The sequence below is a fragment of the Saccopteryx bilineata genome, chromosome 5 (genome assembly GCF_036850765.1).
Source record: "Saccopteryx bilineata isolate mSacBil1 chromosome 5, mSacBil1_pri_phased_curated, whole genome shotgun sequence".
Lineage (NCBI taxonomy): Eukaryota > Metazoa > Chordata > Mammalia > Chiroptera > Emballonuridae > Saccopteryx > Saccopteryx bilineata.
The window spans coordinates 13381117-13399864 of NC_089494.1; the positions used below are offsets into that span (position 1 = coordinate 13381117).

Sequence of the window (18748 nt, forward strand, 5' to 3'; positions counted from 1 at the left end):
GGACGAGTATCGCGGTGGCACAGTCCCCCCGGACTTAGGGAGCTGAGCTAGGCCGGGGCGGGGCCGGCACGCAGTGGGAGGGGCGGATGCGGTTGAGTGTTACTGCGCGTGCGCGAGCGCTGGCCATTGTCAAGCCGACTACTCTTGGGTGAGCCGGTTGTGAGGAGCGTTTGAAGCCAAAATTTCTGAAAGAAGTTGCCTCGCCTTGTCAGTTGCTGTCTTGTTCCTTCCTTTCTCGTTAAAGCAAAACAAAACAACAAAACGCGTTCAAAGAAAACACTACTTCTCAAAAAAAGAAACTACTTCTATGAAACTTGGTCTTATAGCTCCTGACCATAAATCGAGCCGCTTTTTGAGCAAGTATTTACTTGGTATGTCTCCAAAAACCTTCCTTTCAGGACCCCTGGACTAAGAGATACTCAGCCAAAACGAAATTTTTTATTTTAAAACAACCTAATAGTATAAACTTTTTAAAAAGTATCAAAAAATAAAATAAAATAAAAGCAGACAGGAAAAAATACATCAACACAGGAACAGTGGCTTTTAAGTGTCATGGTTTTTTTTATCTTCCTATCTTTAGCAATATCACATTACTGGCCTAACAAACTGTTAATATGATTTTGTTTAAATCTAATAATTTGTAAAGGAAAACTTGTCTGAATTCCCATTTCGAGTTGCCTGCCGTACATCTACACCCTTAGTGGGGCCCCTCTTTTTGTGGTCTCGGTACTTGCTAGGGGCAGCAGCATCCCCTGATGCCACCCAGCCTGGGAACTTATGACTTCAGCTGTTCTTATTTCCACAAACACCTTTTGTCTACTTGCCAAGTCCTTTTCCAATTTATTTCCGCAGAGCTGCCTGATGGAGACCCTTACCTCTCTCCCAGGTTAATTGTAATTGGCTCCAGACAGGTCTTACCGCACCCTCCCTGACCTGGACCCAGTTCACCTACATTCATCTTCCTGAAACACTGACCCAAGCATGCATGTTACCATTTAGTTCAAGAATTTCAATAGTGAAGGCAGATTGACACTTGCCACAATCTGGTAGGTCCACTGCCCCTGTGCCCAGCAGTAATGCTGCTGCTGCTGCTGCTTGTACCCAGACTCCCCCTGCCCAGCACAGGTGCTGTCATTGTCATGACTGCTGTTACCATCCTGCCAAAGAGCAGGCTGGCTGCGAGACCAAATGGAGCCGGTCAGTGTCACTCAGCACATCAAATGTGATGTATTTCAGCTAACGAATGAAGAAAATGAAAGAATTGCAATATCACCACATTGCAACCCCTAATAAACTAATAATTAATGGATCTAAACAATCAATGGTCACAGTGGCTGCGACCAGAAAAAGAGAGACAATTGGACATTATGAACCTTCTGGTGGAAGAAAACACTACTCTCTGTGAGGTAGTCTTGCCAAAAGACCAAACCAAAACCAAAGCAAGCCTCTAGATCTAATTACTAGATTATAGCCTATGTAGTGAATGAAGAGGCCTGTTCGGTGACACACCAAAGAGAAACAATCGCAAAATTCAAGATGTGGGAAAGCTACAAGACAAAGTGATCTGATTTCTTCAACAAATAAATGCAGAGTTACAAAAAGAGGAAGGGAAAATCTATAGACTAAAAGAGACTTAGGAGACATAATCAACTGTGGACCTAGTCTGGACTCTGGTTGGAACCAATCAAATGAAAAAAAAAAAAAAAAAGGAGACATGGAATATTTGGATACTGACAAATTTTTTATAATACCAGAGGATTATTGAGAGGTTTACAATGGTGGTATTTTAGTTTTGATTCTTTAAAAAAAAGTCTTCGCTTTTAGAGATTTACACGGAAATATTTACCTGTGAAAAATAAGGCATCTCAGATTTTCAAAATAATCAGGGTAGAAGTAAGTGGGGTATTCTTGAAATAAGCATGACTTTGAGTTGTCAAAAATAAAATAAAATAAAGTTGAAGGCAGATTAAGCCAATCTTCTGCTCAAACCCTCCAATGGTTTTTTGTCTCACTTCAGGCAAAAACCAGAGTCCTTACCACTTATCAAGGCTCAACATGGTCTGGCTGATGAGCCTTCTGCCCCCATCCCTCTGTGCTACTCATGCACTCCCCTGCCCCTGCCCCAGTTTTCTTGCAATCCTAGAAAACCTTGCTCTTGTACTCTTTGCCAGCAGGGCATTTTGCCCGTATTTTCAAAGGGCTACTGCGTCCTTTCCTTCTTGGCTCAAATGTCATCATCTCCGGGAAGCCTTCCCTTGCCACCTGTCTCAGATTGCATTCTCTAGAAGCAGATGCTGAGACAGAGGTTGGCGCAGAGGGTATTGATTAGGGATTCATAGCTTGAAGGAAGGGAGATATTGCAGGAGTTGGCAGATAAAGTCAGCTGCAATGCAGACTTGGCAAAGCCTCATCCCACCCAGGAGAGAGTTCTGGAGCCAGTGTTGCCATCAGTGTGCCCCGGGTCAGGTTGAAATGGCCAGGCCTGAATATCCGTGTCTCATTTAGTCACTGAATTCAAGCTGCTCCATGGAGGACATGGTTGAGCCATAGTGGCTCTCTGCAGCTCAGGCAGAGCAGGAAAGAGATGAGAGCCGAGACTGCCTGCCGCCCTCCCTCCATCCATGAACTTGGATCTGTGAGTGTATCTCCAGAGCGACCACATCATCCTATGTAAAATTGCAACACCTCGTAGGGTCCCAATCACCCTTCCCAGCTTTACTTTCCCCATAGCATTTCACATCTGTCAATATACTGCAGGGGTCGGGAACCCTTTTGGCTGAGAGAGCCATGAACAGCACATATTTTAAAATGTAATTCTGTGAGAGCCATACAATATGTTTAACACTAAATACAAGTAAATGTGTACATTTTATGTAAGACCAACACTTTTAAAGTACAATAAGTCTCTGCATTCTTTTTAATAACGTTGTTATGCTGTTGCTAACCAATGATGATTAAAGTACTTCTTTACCATTAATGCAACTTCTGGTGCTGCATGGTTTTGCTGATGGCTTTGTAGTCTGGTTGATACGTGGTGAGGTTACGCTTCATGCAGGCGTTGAGACTTCCATCCATTAAACGTGATTGTAGGTTGGTCTTAACGTTCCTTAGATGTGAGAAAGACTGCTCACATGCATATGTAGAGCCAAACACTGTCAGTACAGCAATACTCACACGCTGCAGTGTGTGGTATGTGATGGGAAGCGCGTTCCAAGTTTTGACAATCAGCTGGTCTGCGGGTTGAAGTTTTTTCATTTCTACCCACTTGTGTTGGCTCGCCAACTCTGCTTGCTGTCATGCAGGTCTTTCCAAATCTTCATTCAGTGACTTGAGCTTATTCACCCACATGTCTGAGGCCTTCAGGTCAGCAGCTTGTAGCTCAAAATCTCTGACAGAGACACTGGGGACGTAACTCAGGTTGGTGCTGTCCACTGCACACTTGTATGGATGGGTGATGAACTTAAAAAGATGAGTGCGCTCACAAAATTCTCCAAAGTGCACTTTGAATAACTGCAGATTAGATGTGAAGCCCGATAGCTGCTGGAGATCAAGATGTTGAGCAGGGTCACTTGTTGTGAATGCATCTTTAAACTCTACCAGTTTTTCAAAGTGTAGTAAATGACCTGTTTTAGTGTCAGTGATAAAGAGTTCCAGCTTATTTTCAAATGCAAACACTGCTTGTTGAAAGGATAAGGCTGTATTTCCAATGCCTTGAATTTTCACATTGAGCTGGTTCAGATGTTCACTCATGTCCACGGGATAGTAGAACTTCAGGAGCCACTCAGTGTTAACTAACTCAGTATTCTTGACATTTTACATTTCAAGAAAAGTCCAGATTTTGCCCAAACAAGCCGCGAAATGGCTGAGCACCTTCCCTCTTGACAACCAATGCACATTGCTGTGCAGAAGCACACCAGGATAATTATTTCCAACTTCATCCAGCAGTGTTTTAAACTGGCAATCATTTAAAGCTCGGGCAACAATAAAGTTGACCACCCAAATGACCAGCGACATCACCTCACCAAGCTGCTCGCCACACATCTGAGCACAAAGTGCCTCCTGATGTATGATGCAGTGAAAACTTCGGATGGGTCTCTTTTCATGTTCACGAAGAAGTGCTACGAATCCTCTGTTTTTCCCCACCATGCACGGAGCACCATCAGTACACACCAAAATAAGTTGATCCATCGGTAGATTTCTTTCTTTAGTGAACTCAGTGAAAGACTTGAATAAATCCTCTCCTCTTGTTGTCTCTTTCATAGGCAAAACAGCAAGACTTTCCTCACGTAGTGTGTCACCGGTAGCATACCTTGCAATCACGCTGAACTGGGATAAATGGCTTATGTCTGTTGACTCATCCAAAACGAAAGAAAAGAATGGTGCTGCATTTATGTCCTTCACTTGTGTTGTCTCAATTTGATTTGCCATCATGATGGTATGATCATGAACAGTTCCTTGCCGACAGAGGCATGTCTTTTATTCATTTGATTAAATTGTCTTTATCCGAAAAGTCTTTCAAAAGTTCATTGGCAACATCAAACATGAATGTTTTGGCATACTCCCCATCTGTGAATGGCTTTCTGTTTCTCACAATTGCTAAAGCATCAGCAAAGCTAGCCAAATTCCAGTCACCTTGTTGGGTCCAAACACGGAGTTGCTGCTGACTAGCTTGCACTCTGCAAAGTAGCTCTTGACATGCTTCCTGCTGTCCCCACTGGATATTTCAATGCAAATGTAGTATAACATGTGCCGAAGTGCCGCTTTATATTTGACTGTTTCATCGATGCAATTTTACCATTGCATATTAGAAACACTGCAGAACCTGCTCTCTCCACAAAGGCGAATTTCTCTGTCCATTCCTGCTGAAAAGTACGATACTCCTCATCTTTTTTTCTTTTGGCCATCTTCTTCATCAAAGTTTCTGCAATTAGCTAGCTGACTACTTGATTAAAAGGGAAGTTTACTTTCTGACCTCACAACAACCTGTGTACTTTATGCATTATCCAATAAAAATTTGGTGTTGTCTCAGAGGACAGCTGTGATTGGCTCCAGCTACCCGCAACCATGAACATGAGCGGTAGGAAATGAATGGATTGTAATACATGAGAATGTTTTATATATTTTTAACATTATTATTAAAGATTTGTCTGCAAGCCAGATGCAACCATCAAAAGAGCCACATCTGGCTTGTGAGCCATAGGTTCCCGACCCCTGATATACTGTGTACTTTATTTACTTTGTTTATTACCTGGTTCTTTCTCTGTAATGTAAGTTCTAATGATAGAGAATGTTTGTCTTGCTTAAACCCAACTATATTTAGAATGGTGCCAGGCTCATAACAAGCACTCAATAAATAAAGAAATTGGAGATAGTATCTAGGACGCAGTCACCATTCAGTGAGTGTCACCTACTAGCTTTCACAGATTCTCAGCTGCACTCTACTTCTTCACACTACCATCTCTGAAATGCAGGTGTCTTCCAAATAATGGCTTTTTAGAATGACTATAATATAGTTGTATTTTCTGAAGGTTTTGGTTTGGGGACCAATTTCTCTTCCCTGCCAACTGCTCAATTCTTGGGTAAACTTTACTTTGTGTGGACAAAAAAAGAGGCCACATACTAAACCTGGCAAGCTCAGGGGAGGAACGCATGGCAGGCCTTTCAAACTGAGAGATTGAGAGTAACCATACAGGATGGTTTGAACATGAAAATTCCTAACTAAACGCAGGTCATGGCGGGTAGTCACATCCTAGGCCTGGAGCTTCTTTGACTAAGGTCAGTCCTTAACTGAGCCTGTCATTTATCTTTGTGCATCTAAGATCACACACCTTTGTAAGGCCAGAGTAATCTCCTTTTCCAGACCCCTCAGGGCTCCAGACAACAGAACCCTTCCTTGTTATCTTCTCTCCCCCGTCCCCCACCATCTCTCTGTGCTGTAAAGGTTAACTCTCCAGTACCCACCAGTGTAGGAGACACGTGTGTCGCTCCGCTTTGCTTTTTATATAGCCCCAGAGATTTCCCCACTTTGCTTTCTCCCACTCCCTTCCTCTACCACGAAAGGATTTTTGTAATCTCTATGTCTCCTCCGTTTAGTCTAACGTATAAAATAAGTAGCAAAGAACAGCCATTCTCTGGAGCATTATCTCAATCTATTGAGATTGTGTTTTTCGGAAACTGTCAGTTTGGTTCAAATAATCTCTTTTGAAGACATCTTCTTAGGCTGGACTTCCCCTCCTCTACATTTTCAACCTTTATAACTTTTCCTGCGTCTGGGGAGGCGTCCTCTGTGGTTCTTTCCTGGCCATGGAAACGCAGCTGCGCGGCTTCCCCAGGCAATACGGCGTCGGGGCTGCAGTACTCGGGAGCTTACGGCAGCGCGGCGCCCACGCGGCCCGGAGTCCTAGCGACACCGCGCGGCCCGCCCGCCCCACGGTCAGCTGATGGGCCGCCCGCCCGGGAGGCCGCCGCCGCCGCTGCCGCCGCCGCCGCCGCCGCCGCGCGAACATGGCGGCTGAGATCCACTCCAGGCCGCAGAGCAGCCGCCCGGTGCTGCTGAGCAAGATCGAGGGGCACCAGGACGCTGTCACGGCCGCGCTGCTCATCCCCAAGGAGGACGGCGTGATCACCGCCAGCGAGGACAGGTCTGGACGGCGGGTCCGGCGCGGGACGCGGGGCGCGGGGCGAGGGGCGAGGGCCGGCGGGGGCGGCCCGTCCTCCCGTCCCGCAGGAGACAGGGTGCAGGGACGGAGGGGCCCGCGGCCCCGGCCCTCTCCGGTGGGGGCGCCCCGGCCCCTAGGACGCGCGGCCCGCTGCGCGCCTCTGTCCGCGGCGTTCCCGGTTCCCCCCCGCCGCTCCCCTCCGGTCCGGGACCCGGGACCCGGGCCCTGCCACGCCCCTCCACCCCGGGCCCCATGACCCCCGGCGCCCTTCCAGGCGGGGGACCCGGGTCCCGGGCCCCTTTCAGCCGGGGATGCCCGTCCCCATGCGCCCCACCCGCCCTGCCGCGCCTCTCCAGTCGGGGACCCCTGCCGCCCTTCCATCCCGGGACCCCAGTCTCCGCCTCTCCTTTGTGGGATTTCGTCGGGCTCCGGGGGGGTTCTCGGCCTGCCCTGGTCGGTTCCGAGCCTCCTTCTTCGGGAGCCGGGAGAACGGGCGCGGGGCACCGCGACTCCGGGTGTCCGGATTCCCTGATAGTGACGAACCACCAGGGCTTTCACTGTCTTCCTTCTGCTTCTCTCCGGGCTTGACGCGTTTCTTTCGCGCACCGCCAGTGTTCCTAGAGATCATTTATTTTTTGCACAGCTGCTAGAACCACCCGAACTTTTGTTTACTATATAGTTGTGGGTTGTTTTTTTCCCCTAACAGTGACTCTCCTTTTTTTTTTTTTTTTTTTAAGTCTTAGATGCTTTTATTTTCAAGGAAATTTTACATTCCCACCATCAGTGGAAAAACAGTGTCATCTGCCATAGAGAATTGAACTAATAGCTAAAACATATTAATGTGTGTGTACCTAAAAATCAGCTTTTTCTTGTATTAAGACGTCTTGCATTGAATTCCCATCGTACTTTGGGAAACACTGATACGATAAGGTTTTCTCTTTTTTTCCCAAGAGAAAAACTGAGGCTCATGGAGGGCACCAAGATACGGGTGAAGCTAGAAATGCAACCCTGGACTCGCCCTTGCAGCTATCTGGTCTGCCCAGCACTGTGTGAGGGACTGGAGAGGTAGTTACTTAAAACGTTAGAGTTTTTAAAACCCTCACCGTTGAACAGGTTAGTGCTTAACTGTGGGAACTCGGAGGAAATGACTGCTGCTCATTGTGGGAAAGTGTTTCCTTGGTACAGTGAATAGTCTTAAACGTTGATATTCCAAAAGTTGAAAGGCTTTGTGGAAGACAAAAGGTACTGCTGTTCTGGGAAAGCTGAAGGCATAGTGTCCAGCCTCTTGTAATCATATGTTTGCAAATGAGTAACTTTGAGAGCCCGTCCCGGAACCGGAAAAGAAAACCTGCAGCCCCCGTGCTTGTATGACGTCTGCCTGTATTTGGCTTTTGAGTGAGTTTATTGTGAGCAGGCACTGGCCTCTCCCTGCCTGGTTACAAGTCGCTGACCTCCAGCCAGGTAGGGGGTGCTAAGTAGGAACTTGCTGTGGGAGAGAGAGAGGTGCATGAGTCCTTAGGAGAAAAGGGGAATGTAAAAAAAAAAAAAAAAAAAAAAAAAAAAAAAGCAAAGGACAGAATAATGATATTTGCCTGATATGGATATAGATGGAGAGACTTTATAAAAGTTAGCTATTTTTATTCAGTAAAATATTTCATTTATGACTCATGCATATTGGGTAAATTGCTGAATATTTGAGATTATTGGCCAGGAGCAGTGCTGATAACTATTTTATGGAAAGCGGTTGCGTGGCTGCTCTGGGTCTGAGACTGCTCTGTTCTAGGGGAGCCTTAGGTCAGCTCTTTTCCCGCGGGCACAGCGGGGCACTGGCAGATGACTAAGCCAGGTGAGCCTGGGCACCTTGGGGTTCCGATTTGTGTTTCAGGCCCATGGAACGTCCCTTGGAGGTAGGACAGCCTTTTTAGCCGGTGCCACATTCTGTGAGATTTAATGAAAGAACATGGCTGTGGGTATACGTTTTGTTCTTGTTTGTCATGGTGGTTTGTTTTTACGTTGTCATACATTTGTGTCCTACTCTTCATTTATTCATTCGTTCACTTGCTCATTCATATATTTAGAAATGCTCTGTTTATTGAGTACCAGGCCCTGGGGTTACAACAGGGATCAAAAGCCACAGTACCTGCCCTCATATAACTTCTGATTCATTGAATTTTACGGCCCCTGACCTGGCGGAACTGGCATGTTAAGGAAACAGACTACTGGACCACCCTTATTAATCAAACAAGCATTGATTGGATACTTACTGTGTACAGATGTGCGAATAGAAAGTCAGAGGACTGCAAAATCGCTGTTTCCAAAGGGCTGGACAGTGTGGTGAAGAGCTGGCCCCATGCTCCCAGCTTCCAGGGTGCTGGGAAGGCAGGAAGGAGGGTCATTGGTGGGGGGGCAGAGCTCAAGGAAAGCCTCCTGGGGGACATGTCACCGGATGGAGGAGTGGTTGGCGTGCAGGAAGGAGGGTGCACATCCGCCCTACAGGCAGAGGGGAGGGAGGGAGGGATCAAGAACCACAGTTATTTCGAGTTGACGGGAGCAAAAGGTGTGTTGGGGACCATGGCAGAAGAGCGCAGTGACAGCTGAAAGAAGGCCCTGTGTCCAGTTTTGGAAAGGACATCATTTTGGACCTCTCGTAGAGTTTTGGACTTTCTTTTTCAGGCTGTGAGGAGCCATCAGATTTCAAAGCAATAGGTGACACAGTCAGAATTTGTACTTTAGAAATAACAATAGCTGGCTAATATTTTAGAAGTCCCTTGTCTGTCTGTGTCAGTTCAGAACTGGGCCTGCGTCTGTTACTGCATCCAGTCCGCATGCCTCCCCATGCGCCAGTCACCGTCCCTTACCAGCAGTTTCAAAACTCAGTACATTCTAATCGTCAGAAGTGATTTTATCTTTTTGTTTTTTGTTGTAAGTTGGGCCTGAAGACTCATTGTGCTAAAACTTGACCTGAGTAGGTGAGATTGTTTGTACTCTTTATTTATCCCATGCAACGTAAAGACTGTATTTGTTTCACTGCAGAAATAGCAATGCATCTAATTGCAGGTGCTGTCCCATCCTATTGCAGTGGACATTTGACAGTTTAGAAAACTGAGGAACAAAGACATTGAAGTAACTGCCCAAGGTCACACGGCTAGCAAAGAGTGGGACTGAGATGTGAAGCCAGGTCTTCCTCGGGCGCTAGTTCTTTCTGCCGTCCGTCAAGTTTTCTACTTATTGGGAGAAGCCGAGTCCAGGCAGTATCCGCCGGTAACTGACTGCTCTGGCAGCGAGTGTAAAATATTAGGATTCTGCCTTTTGCTATCGACCAGTTATCCTTCCTTTACACCAGTTTTCAGGGCTTTAGATACTGGCTTGCAGCCTTTCTCTACCGCTTCGGCTTTAAGGCTCAGAAAAAGAACTCGTCTTTGAAGTGGGACTCAGCTGACATTTCTTCATTTATAAAAGCTAAAAGCAGTGAGAACTGGCTGAGAGCATCTTGAGAGGAAAAGTGAAAGATGTGAGGATTGTCTTGAATTTTGTGTCCATTTTTTTTACTCTAAGCCAGTGATTCTCAGCCAGGTGTGACTTTGCCCCCCAGGGGACATTTGGCAATATGGTGAGACATTTTTGCTGTGACTGCTGGTACCAGGTGGGTTAGGACAGGGATGTGGCTCAGCCTTCTGTAGAGCACAGCACAGCCTGCACACAGACAATTATCCAGCCCCCAGCGGCAGAGGTTGAGCTTGAGAACCCCGGCCTGGGCTTCCGGTGCCTGCTCATCTGGTCTCGGTCAGACAGTGGTTCTCAAACTGGAGCGGGCATGGGGGTCATGATAACACAAGGATGGCTGGGCCCACCCCACCGGTTCTGATTCAGTGTGTCTGGGGTGGGGCCTAAGAGTCTGCATTTCTGCCGGGTTCCCAGGGATGTTGGTGCTGGTGCTGCTGGTCCCGGATTCACACCGTGAAACCACGGCTTGACGGGAATGACCAGTGGCGGGCCACTGTGCTTGCCTGCGTAGACCCCCTGGGAGGCAGACTGCGTACACTTCGTCTGCTTTGGTTGTTTTGTCGCCTTCTGGGTTATAATATCCCTGGAGGCATTTTCATGTGTCCACCTTTCCCAGTAAAACCAAACTATACATGACAGAACTAAATACAAGTAATCCCCCCAAAATGGATTAAACCAGTGAAGAATGTTGAGCTTAACTCCATCAGACCTGGACTCACTTGGTCGTGGCTCGGGCAGTGAGTCTAGAGGTCCGATCAGAAGCGTTCAAAGGGGTAACCGAGAATGGCTGTCTTCTCTTGTATGCGTTCATTTCTGTTTCCTTGGGGTGATGAATACCCTAAGCTCTTTTGTTTGAACTTGATTCACCCACTAAACCTAAGTTAGTATTTTTTTTTAACTGTAGTTTTAAGCGGCCTGCACTTTGGAATGAGAATATTGGAGCGTGCATACTTTTCAAAGGAGGAGAAGGATGCAGTTGTAAAGTTTAAAAAAAGATTCTTGCGTCAATCAAGTATGACTATCTTTCTAGACAGGAAACTGTAAAAATAAAAGAACCGAGCATGAACTTGAAGGATTTGAGCTGCAGCTGTCGTTTTCCTGACGGGCGAGCAGAAAACGAGGCTGCTTTCAGAACGCCGGTGACGCGTGGTGTGGTGACACGTGGTGTGGTGACACGTGGTGTGGTGAGGCTGCAGGAGCCGATGCCCCGGACCGTGTGCTTTCTGAACTTCTTTCTCGTGGAATGCGCCAAAATTTTCGAGGTCGGTCGCTGGAAGGATAGGCTTTTCGAAAGGCAAACGCTGTATTAGAAAGCCATATAAATAAGTGAAGGCTTGTGGGCCTGCTGTCTTCGTTTCTGACAAGTAGGGTTTGGAAATGAGCGTGCTTTTACACCAAAACCGACCTGCAGAATCTTGCAGAAGAAACTCAGTTTTGTCTGGCCTCAGTCAAGCATCGGCAGATCCCGTGTGTGTTAAAAGACTTTTTAGGATGTTGCACGTAGGCTGGTAAACAAGAACAATTACAGAAAACCAACTTTAAAAACTATCGGGGTAGCATTTTTTTGTTACACCAGCAGTTTACCTTAATGTATGTGTTTTCCCATTAGACATTTTTAAATATCTTAAGATGGTTTGAGGGGAAAGTTGTATATTTACAAACTGTTCACATGGAAACAGTCTGAGGGAAACAGCTGGATTGTGAAGTGCCGTGCTCAGGAGAGCTGGCGTAGCTGGGAGCTGATGGTTTGTGCAGAAGACCAGGCCACTACCTGCTGTATTTTTGTCGTCACAGTGTCTAAAAGTATACCATTTGATTCGTGTTAGAAAAACAAAGTAAAAAAGTGAAGAGTCAGGCAGCCTGGGTGGGAATGCCTTTATTCCTCTGTTGGGAGAGTGGCCCTCATTGCTACATTCATTTTCTTTTTGTATTGTGGTTAAGAACAGATTCTGGATCCAGAATGCCCAAGTTTGAATCCCACGTGACATTGGGCAGGTTACTTAGCATAGTTTTTTCATTTGCAAATTTGGGATAATAATTGTACCCATGTGGCAGGGTTTTGATATGTGTAAGACACGAAGAACAGTGCGCAGCGCAGAGAAAGGACTGGGGTTTTCACTGTTATTTTCATTCCCACCTATTTTCTGTGTAATTAATGGGAGTCTCACCACCAGCCAAAAGATTGTGTCTGTTTACTTGCCTGTATGGGTGTGTGAGTGTGTGTGCAAATAAAAAATTTTCTTCTGGATAGGACAGTACCATTTTGGGGGCCACTTATAGACCTAAGTTCTTATAACTATGAGCCACGCCTCTTCATCGTTTTATACTTGTTCACTTACAGGTCATGTCAGTCTTAAGTTCTTCTTAAGAAATCTTTGCCCTGTCCCTGGCCAGTTGGCTCAGTGGTAGAGCGTCGGCCTGGCGTGCAGAAGTCCTGGGTTCGATTCCCGGCCAGGGCACACAGGAGAAACACCCATCTGCTTCTCCACCCTCCCCCTCTCCTTCCTCTCTGTCTCTCTCTTCCCCTCCCACAGCGAGGCTCCATTGGAGCAAAGATGGCCTGGGCACTGGGGATGGCTCCTTAGCCTCTGCCCCAGGTGCTGGAGTGGCTCTGGTTGCAACAGAGCGACTCCCCGCAGGGGCAGAGCATCGCCCCCTGGTGGGCAGAGCGTTGCCCTCTGGTGGGCGTGCCGGGTGGATACCGGTCGGGCGCATGCAGGAGTCTGTCTGACTGTCTCTCCCCGTTTCCAGCTTCAGAAAAATACAAAAAAAAAAAAAAAAGAAATCTTTGCCCTGATGGGCTAGGGGATCGGGTTTGTTGATTGACTAGGGGGACTGCCACTCATACGCTCATACTCATGGCCATGATTTATTACAGCAAAAAGACACAGAACAAAATCGGCAAAGGGAGAGGTGTGCTGTGAAGTCCGGAGAGGACCAGGCCTGGGCTGCCAGGAGTCCCCACCGCATGTGGCCTTGGGAGGCACCCCTCCCCTCCAGGGCTGGGTGGTGGGCACATGCGTGAAGTAGGGCCTTCACATGCGTGAAGAAGCTCCCGCGATGCTCAGGGTTTATCGGGCCCTGTCAACTCCCTCTGCCAGCACGTGCCCGAATTCACTTAGAAGGAACGCGAGGTTCAGTGGTCCCTCAAGCATTAACTTAATGAACCAATAAACAAACCTGCAGAAATAAGGAAGCATGGAGCATGGGAGATTAAACCCGGGCTGCTCCTGACCGCCTCCAACTGCTTCTCTGGGGTTAGTTTAGCTTGTCTTTTAAGCCGTGGATGGAGTTCAAACCTTTTTTTTTTTTTGCAAGTGAAGTAACCGTGTTTCCTGGACCCTGCAACAACCCCCTCCTGTCTTTTCAGAGCTGGAAGTGGCTCTTAGCTTTCTTGGCACAAGGGTCACAAAAAGTTGTTTTGTTGCTAAGTGAAAAGATAGCAGGAATTTGTTTCTTGAATGAAAAAGAACACATCTGTCTCCAGGTAGATAAGCAGCCATCTGGCTTTAGGAGAGGAGTGATTCGATCAAGTTCTGGTGCAGATGTCACAGAAGTGACCCCTGTCCCCTTCATACAGACCTGCCAGCCAGGAAGTCCTCAGGCTGAGTGCCTGCGGCCTTAAAGCTGTCCGGGGTCCCTTCCCCAGACTGTAGACGGGATGGAAATGTAAATGTTTCTTAGTCAATCTCATTCTCTACAAGAAGAGGCTCCTTTCTCTCTGTCTTTTCACTTAAGAATCAATTCAATAAAAATCTCGTGCTTTCCCCCTTTGTGGCCAAAAGAGAAAGGGTTCTTTCTGCAGCAGGAATGCGGAGGGCAGAGTTCAGAAGACTTGGCTGGAAGGAAATTGCTATTTATTTGATAAAAGCAGATTGTACCGATGACCCTGTCTGTGCCTCTTCCTTTCAGGCTTAATGTTAGGGAATCCATCCAGGCTTCCAGAATTACACCTTTTTGTCAGACCAGGAAAAGTATCCATTTCAGTAGATAACAGAAATGTTTGAAGATTTAGGAGGATGAGACATAGTATGTATCAGCAGCCCTAAGAGCAAGGGGGAAATAAGTTTTCCTCAAGCTTACTATTTTGCTGGGAGTTTAAAAGAAATCAGCGGGGAGCTTAGTTTGTAACATATGCTATACTCTGTCTTCTCTTTTTCATTCATTAACTGAGTAATCCCTCTACATCACTTTGTAATTTAAATATGGCTAAATTGCCTTAATGTAGCTGTTTGGAGATGATTAGGATGTTTTTAAAGAAAGTTTCAGAAAGACTTGACTTGAGAAAGGCGGACTTGTCAGGCCAGGTAGAAGTTGGCCTCGTGATTTTCCAGAAACACGTGTGTGTTTACTGGAATCTGCCTAAGAGTGGGCATGATTTTCAAGGTAATCATACTGGAAAATAACATGTATTGAACCCAAATAAACGTTCTTATGGATTTACAGGTTTAAAAACAATACTGATCATGACTCCCCACAGATGTCTCCTGGCTTGAGAGAGTGCTTTTCAGAAGAAAATTCATTCTTTAAGTCTATAATTTCTCCTACTGTATTTAGCTTAACTAGATGAGGCTTTGTAGATTTGGTGATTCCATAAGGGTATTTTTAACTCCCTTTTAGTCAGCTCTTTGAGGGGGTTAAACAAAGTGGCTGGAAATATTAAAAGGAGCCTCTCTATCTATTCTGATCCTCTGGCATATATCTGAGCAGATCAAAGTTTAATCTTCCTGGAATAAGTACTTTTTTCTTAATCAGAATTGTGGGTTTTAGTCTACTTTTCATGTATCTACTATAGTAAGGTAAAAGAACAGAATTATTATCCTTGGTAAATGGTGAAAAATATTGAACAACATTGGCATCATAAATTCATTTATGCTTTTTTACAGGTAATTTTCTCAGTTGCTTAGGATTCAAGTTAGCTTACGTGCAAAGTTAGCATTCTGTATTTCAATTAAAAGTTGAAGTGGAGTTGTTTGTTTACTAAGTACTTTGAAACCCTTGACACTCAGTTAAGGATAGCAAAGGCTAGTTTTAATTTTAAGGTCAGATTCCTTAGAGTTCTTAAAGGTATATATTTGGAACAAATGACATTGTATCAGTTAGCTATTGCTACATAACGAACCACCCCAAAATTCAGTGCCTTAAAACAGAAAGTATTATCAATGTTCATGAGCCTGTGGGTCCCCCCCTCCCCCGACAGCCCTCTCGTCACACAGCCAGGATCTGTCATATGTGTGTCAGTCCTTCTGGTCTAGCTGGCCCTTTTACATGTTTGGGGACTAGTGAGCTATAAGGTGGTGGAAGGGTGTTCAGCCGGTCGTGCAGGGGTGTTTAACTGTTGGCTTGTTGTTAGTGCTTACCGAGTGGGGGGCTGGGCACCTGCTTTTTTCCTTTTCTCAGATCAGCTCCAAGTCCTTTCTCCGGTGGGGTGGGGGGCTACAAGGAGGCAGAGTCATTGCCTGCCTTTAGGTATGTTCCCTTCTGCCGTCCCTGCTCCTCCTCAGCCTCCTGACCCGCCCTCCGCAGCCTGATTCGGCATAGTTACGGAATTTAGTTATATCATTTTATATTTTGCTTTTCTAAAACAAGATAACATTTCATAAACTTTTCTCATGATTCCATTGTCTTCATAACTACTTTTAATGACTTTATAAGTTACTGAATTAATATATCATTAATCTATCCTTTAACGTGTTTTTCCAAATTTTTATCCCTTTGAATGATGCTCATATAAACTTTTTCAGTGTATAGTTCTTTTCCTTCCTATTAAATAATTTCTTTAACATCCGTTGCCATGCCTGGAATTATTAAATAATTTTATTGTTGTTGCCATTACTATTACTATTGTTATCATTGTTATATTAAGATTAGGTGGGAAATAATGTTTCTTGCTCTGTGGAGCAAAATTGCAAAATTCTTGCCCAAGAGTCAGTTCTAATTTACAATGCTGACAAAAAAAAAATTACGAGAACCCTAGAGACGGCACTTCATTATTGTTTTCAGCTGTTTCCTGCGCAGTAAAACATTTTTAAAACATTTCAGTCTGAAATATTTAAAATAAAAAAACTGCAACCTAACATTGGGGTTGCATTTACCTAGAAAATAAGTGGGTCATCTACCATGCTGAACACGATAGGTAAGTAAGGGAATGGCAGTGGTGTGTGCACTCTGTAGTTGTGTAGCTACAACACTGCAGAGATGCCTTCCCTCATCTGTCCGTGCAAGACATGCAGCAGCATGTGAGTCCGTCCTCCTCTAACTAGAAGGCCAAGGAGATGATGGTAGAGCCCTCCCTTCCCGAGGATATTAGCAGCATGGGGAAGTGTGAAGAGAAACATTTATGTAGCCCCTAAAAGAAATGACACATTTCCTTTCTAAATACCTTTTGGAAAAATATCAGACTATTGTTTTAAAGTAAAAATAAAGCTTGGCACAGAATGAACATGTTTCTCACTTTTTGATGAAGAGAAGACTTTTTTTTTTTTAAGCTGGACATTGTCTTGGAATATTAAAAAAAAAATCCATCCATTAGGAAAATGGATAGAATAAACAGCAAGAAAAGCACAAAGTGAGTTCAGGTGAGCGGCTGTCAGGTTGTCAGTCTGTTAAAGGAGAAGTCAAGATGTTCTATCTTAGTGGGAAGAGTTGCTTAGATATTCATCTAGGCAGAAAATATTGTGGTTTTTGTAAAAATGAAACCGTCTGATCTTGACACTTTGGTGATTACATGATTTATCAATATCGTCCTAGAGTTTTTACTAGTTCACTCCTGTAAAATGTTACCAAACTGTATTACTGTGTTGCTTTCAACTTATTGAATGGTAGATCTTGCTGCCAATTTACTGAATATTAATATTTTTTAATCAGTGGAAGTTGTTGACTTTAATAAGCAGCCCAATTTAAGCCTGTTTTTACAACCATTGTCTGAACAATGGGGCGTATTCAGAAAGACAAAATCAATTCCTATTATTACTTAGTAGAAATTGCACAACTTTGTTAGATTCTTGGGAGTACTGGAGTGTTAGCGGTCAAACTTAACATTGTTTTGATTTAATCTTGGAAGTGGGAGACTTGAATGCCTTTGTCTGAGGAAAGGAAGGAACAGGGCTTGAAGCCTGAAGGAGGGAGTCCCGACAGAAGGGGTGAATGCAGAGGTAGGCTGACCAGCGAGGGCGAGTACCTAATGTGGAACCTGATTCCCAGGCAAAGCTGGTCTTTTCTCAGCCTGGATGTGACCAACAATTAATTGTTGGATGAAACAGCCTAAGACATCATTTAGGCCTTGCTAATTTCCTAGTGTGGAAGCTGGGTACACACCACGTTGCAGCACTGTTGCTTGTCCTCCAAAAGAAATAAGACCGTGTTTCAGAAATGCTGGGGCCTGGGTGTTCCTGCCCAGTTCCACTTGACTCTGGGGGAATTTCAGTATCATTCTGATGCTGTGTGAAATTAAAACGTGACTCTGTAGGTTAGATAATTGTTTGGAAGAGACAACCTGTAGGGTCTCCCGCTCGCAGCCGCTTCTCTGCTGTCCCAATGTGCTCTTCTGTCAAGGGGACCCCAGGGAGAGAGCACGTGTCTCTAGTCCTCTCTTGAGCTCCCTGAGTCTTCATGACCCACCCTTTGGGGTTGACTTGAAGGGTTTTGGAATGTGTCAGCATTCTGTTCTTTAGATACTTAAAAAACCTAACAGATAGGAGACAGGTAGCTAGCAGGTTCAACCCCTTTGTGTTCCTGTGTGAGGGAAGGCCAGGGAGCTTGACAAGGCGCTGCGGGACACCCTGATCTTCAAGTGCCTTGGCCTTTCCTTGTCTCTGCACATAAATGGGGCAGGACCCTTGAGCAGACCTCATATCTCCACAGCGGTTGGTTGGCTTGTCACTTTGGCTTCATCCCCTATATTGAACATAAGTAATAAAACGTATCCATAAGCATTTGATGTTAAATGACATAGAATATAGTCAACAAAATATAATTCAGTGTTAGTAATTCGGGCCTCAGGATCATCATTGTAAGCTTCTACTGATTATTTTTGATGAAGGAGTTATTCTGAAATGGTTCCCATCCTGGTGCGTGCCCAGATAAACTGCTGTCTGGAGAGGAGAGCTCTTGGTGGTGGAGGAGGGCTTAGGACATGACCTGAGCTCTTCGTGTTTGGGCCACCTGAGGGTCACATCTCCCTTGGATGTAGGGTTCGGGTCAGGAGTCGTGAGCACTAAGTGTGTCTGTTGAACCCCTGATTTGAGACAACCATCCCCTGGTGGGCTCTGAGCACAGGCTTATTGGGATGCATGGCTCTCTGGGAGAGGGGCTGCTATGGTCGTTGTCATGCCCGACGTGGACCAGAAGCAGAGCCCAGGTAACCCGAGAGGAAGCTGCACTGTGGTGGGCACACTGAGAACAGAGAACAAGAACCAGCATCTTATTTAGAAATGATTGCTTCTGCTTAAAAAACAAACAAGCAAAAACCTGCAGCACCATTTCCACACCTAAAGAAATGAACAGCATTTTTTAAGTATCATGGCACATGATACTTAATGTAATAACTAATGAATAACTAATGAAATAACTAGTCAGTGTTTATA

At 45.4% G+C, this 18748-nt stretch overlaps 1 protein-coding gene across 2 annotated transcripts in view; it reads left to right on the plus strand.

Moving 5' to 3' along the window:
• Positions 1-6428: 6428 nt before the first annotated feature.
• Positions 6429-18748, plus strand: part of WDFY1 (WD repeat and FYVE domain containing 1) — a 45052-nt gene continuing 32732 nt past the window's right edge. Inside the window, exon 1 of one of the 2 annotated variants that reach the window (XM_066279010.1) lies at positions 6429-6641. In XM_066279010.1, coding sequence (XP_066135107.1) covers positions 6505-6641 — 137 coding nt within the window. In that variant the 5' untranslated portion in view covers positions 6429-6504. The remainder of the gene's footprint in view (positions 6642-18748) is intronic. The other variant, XM_066279011.1, reaches the window with a different exon arrangement.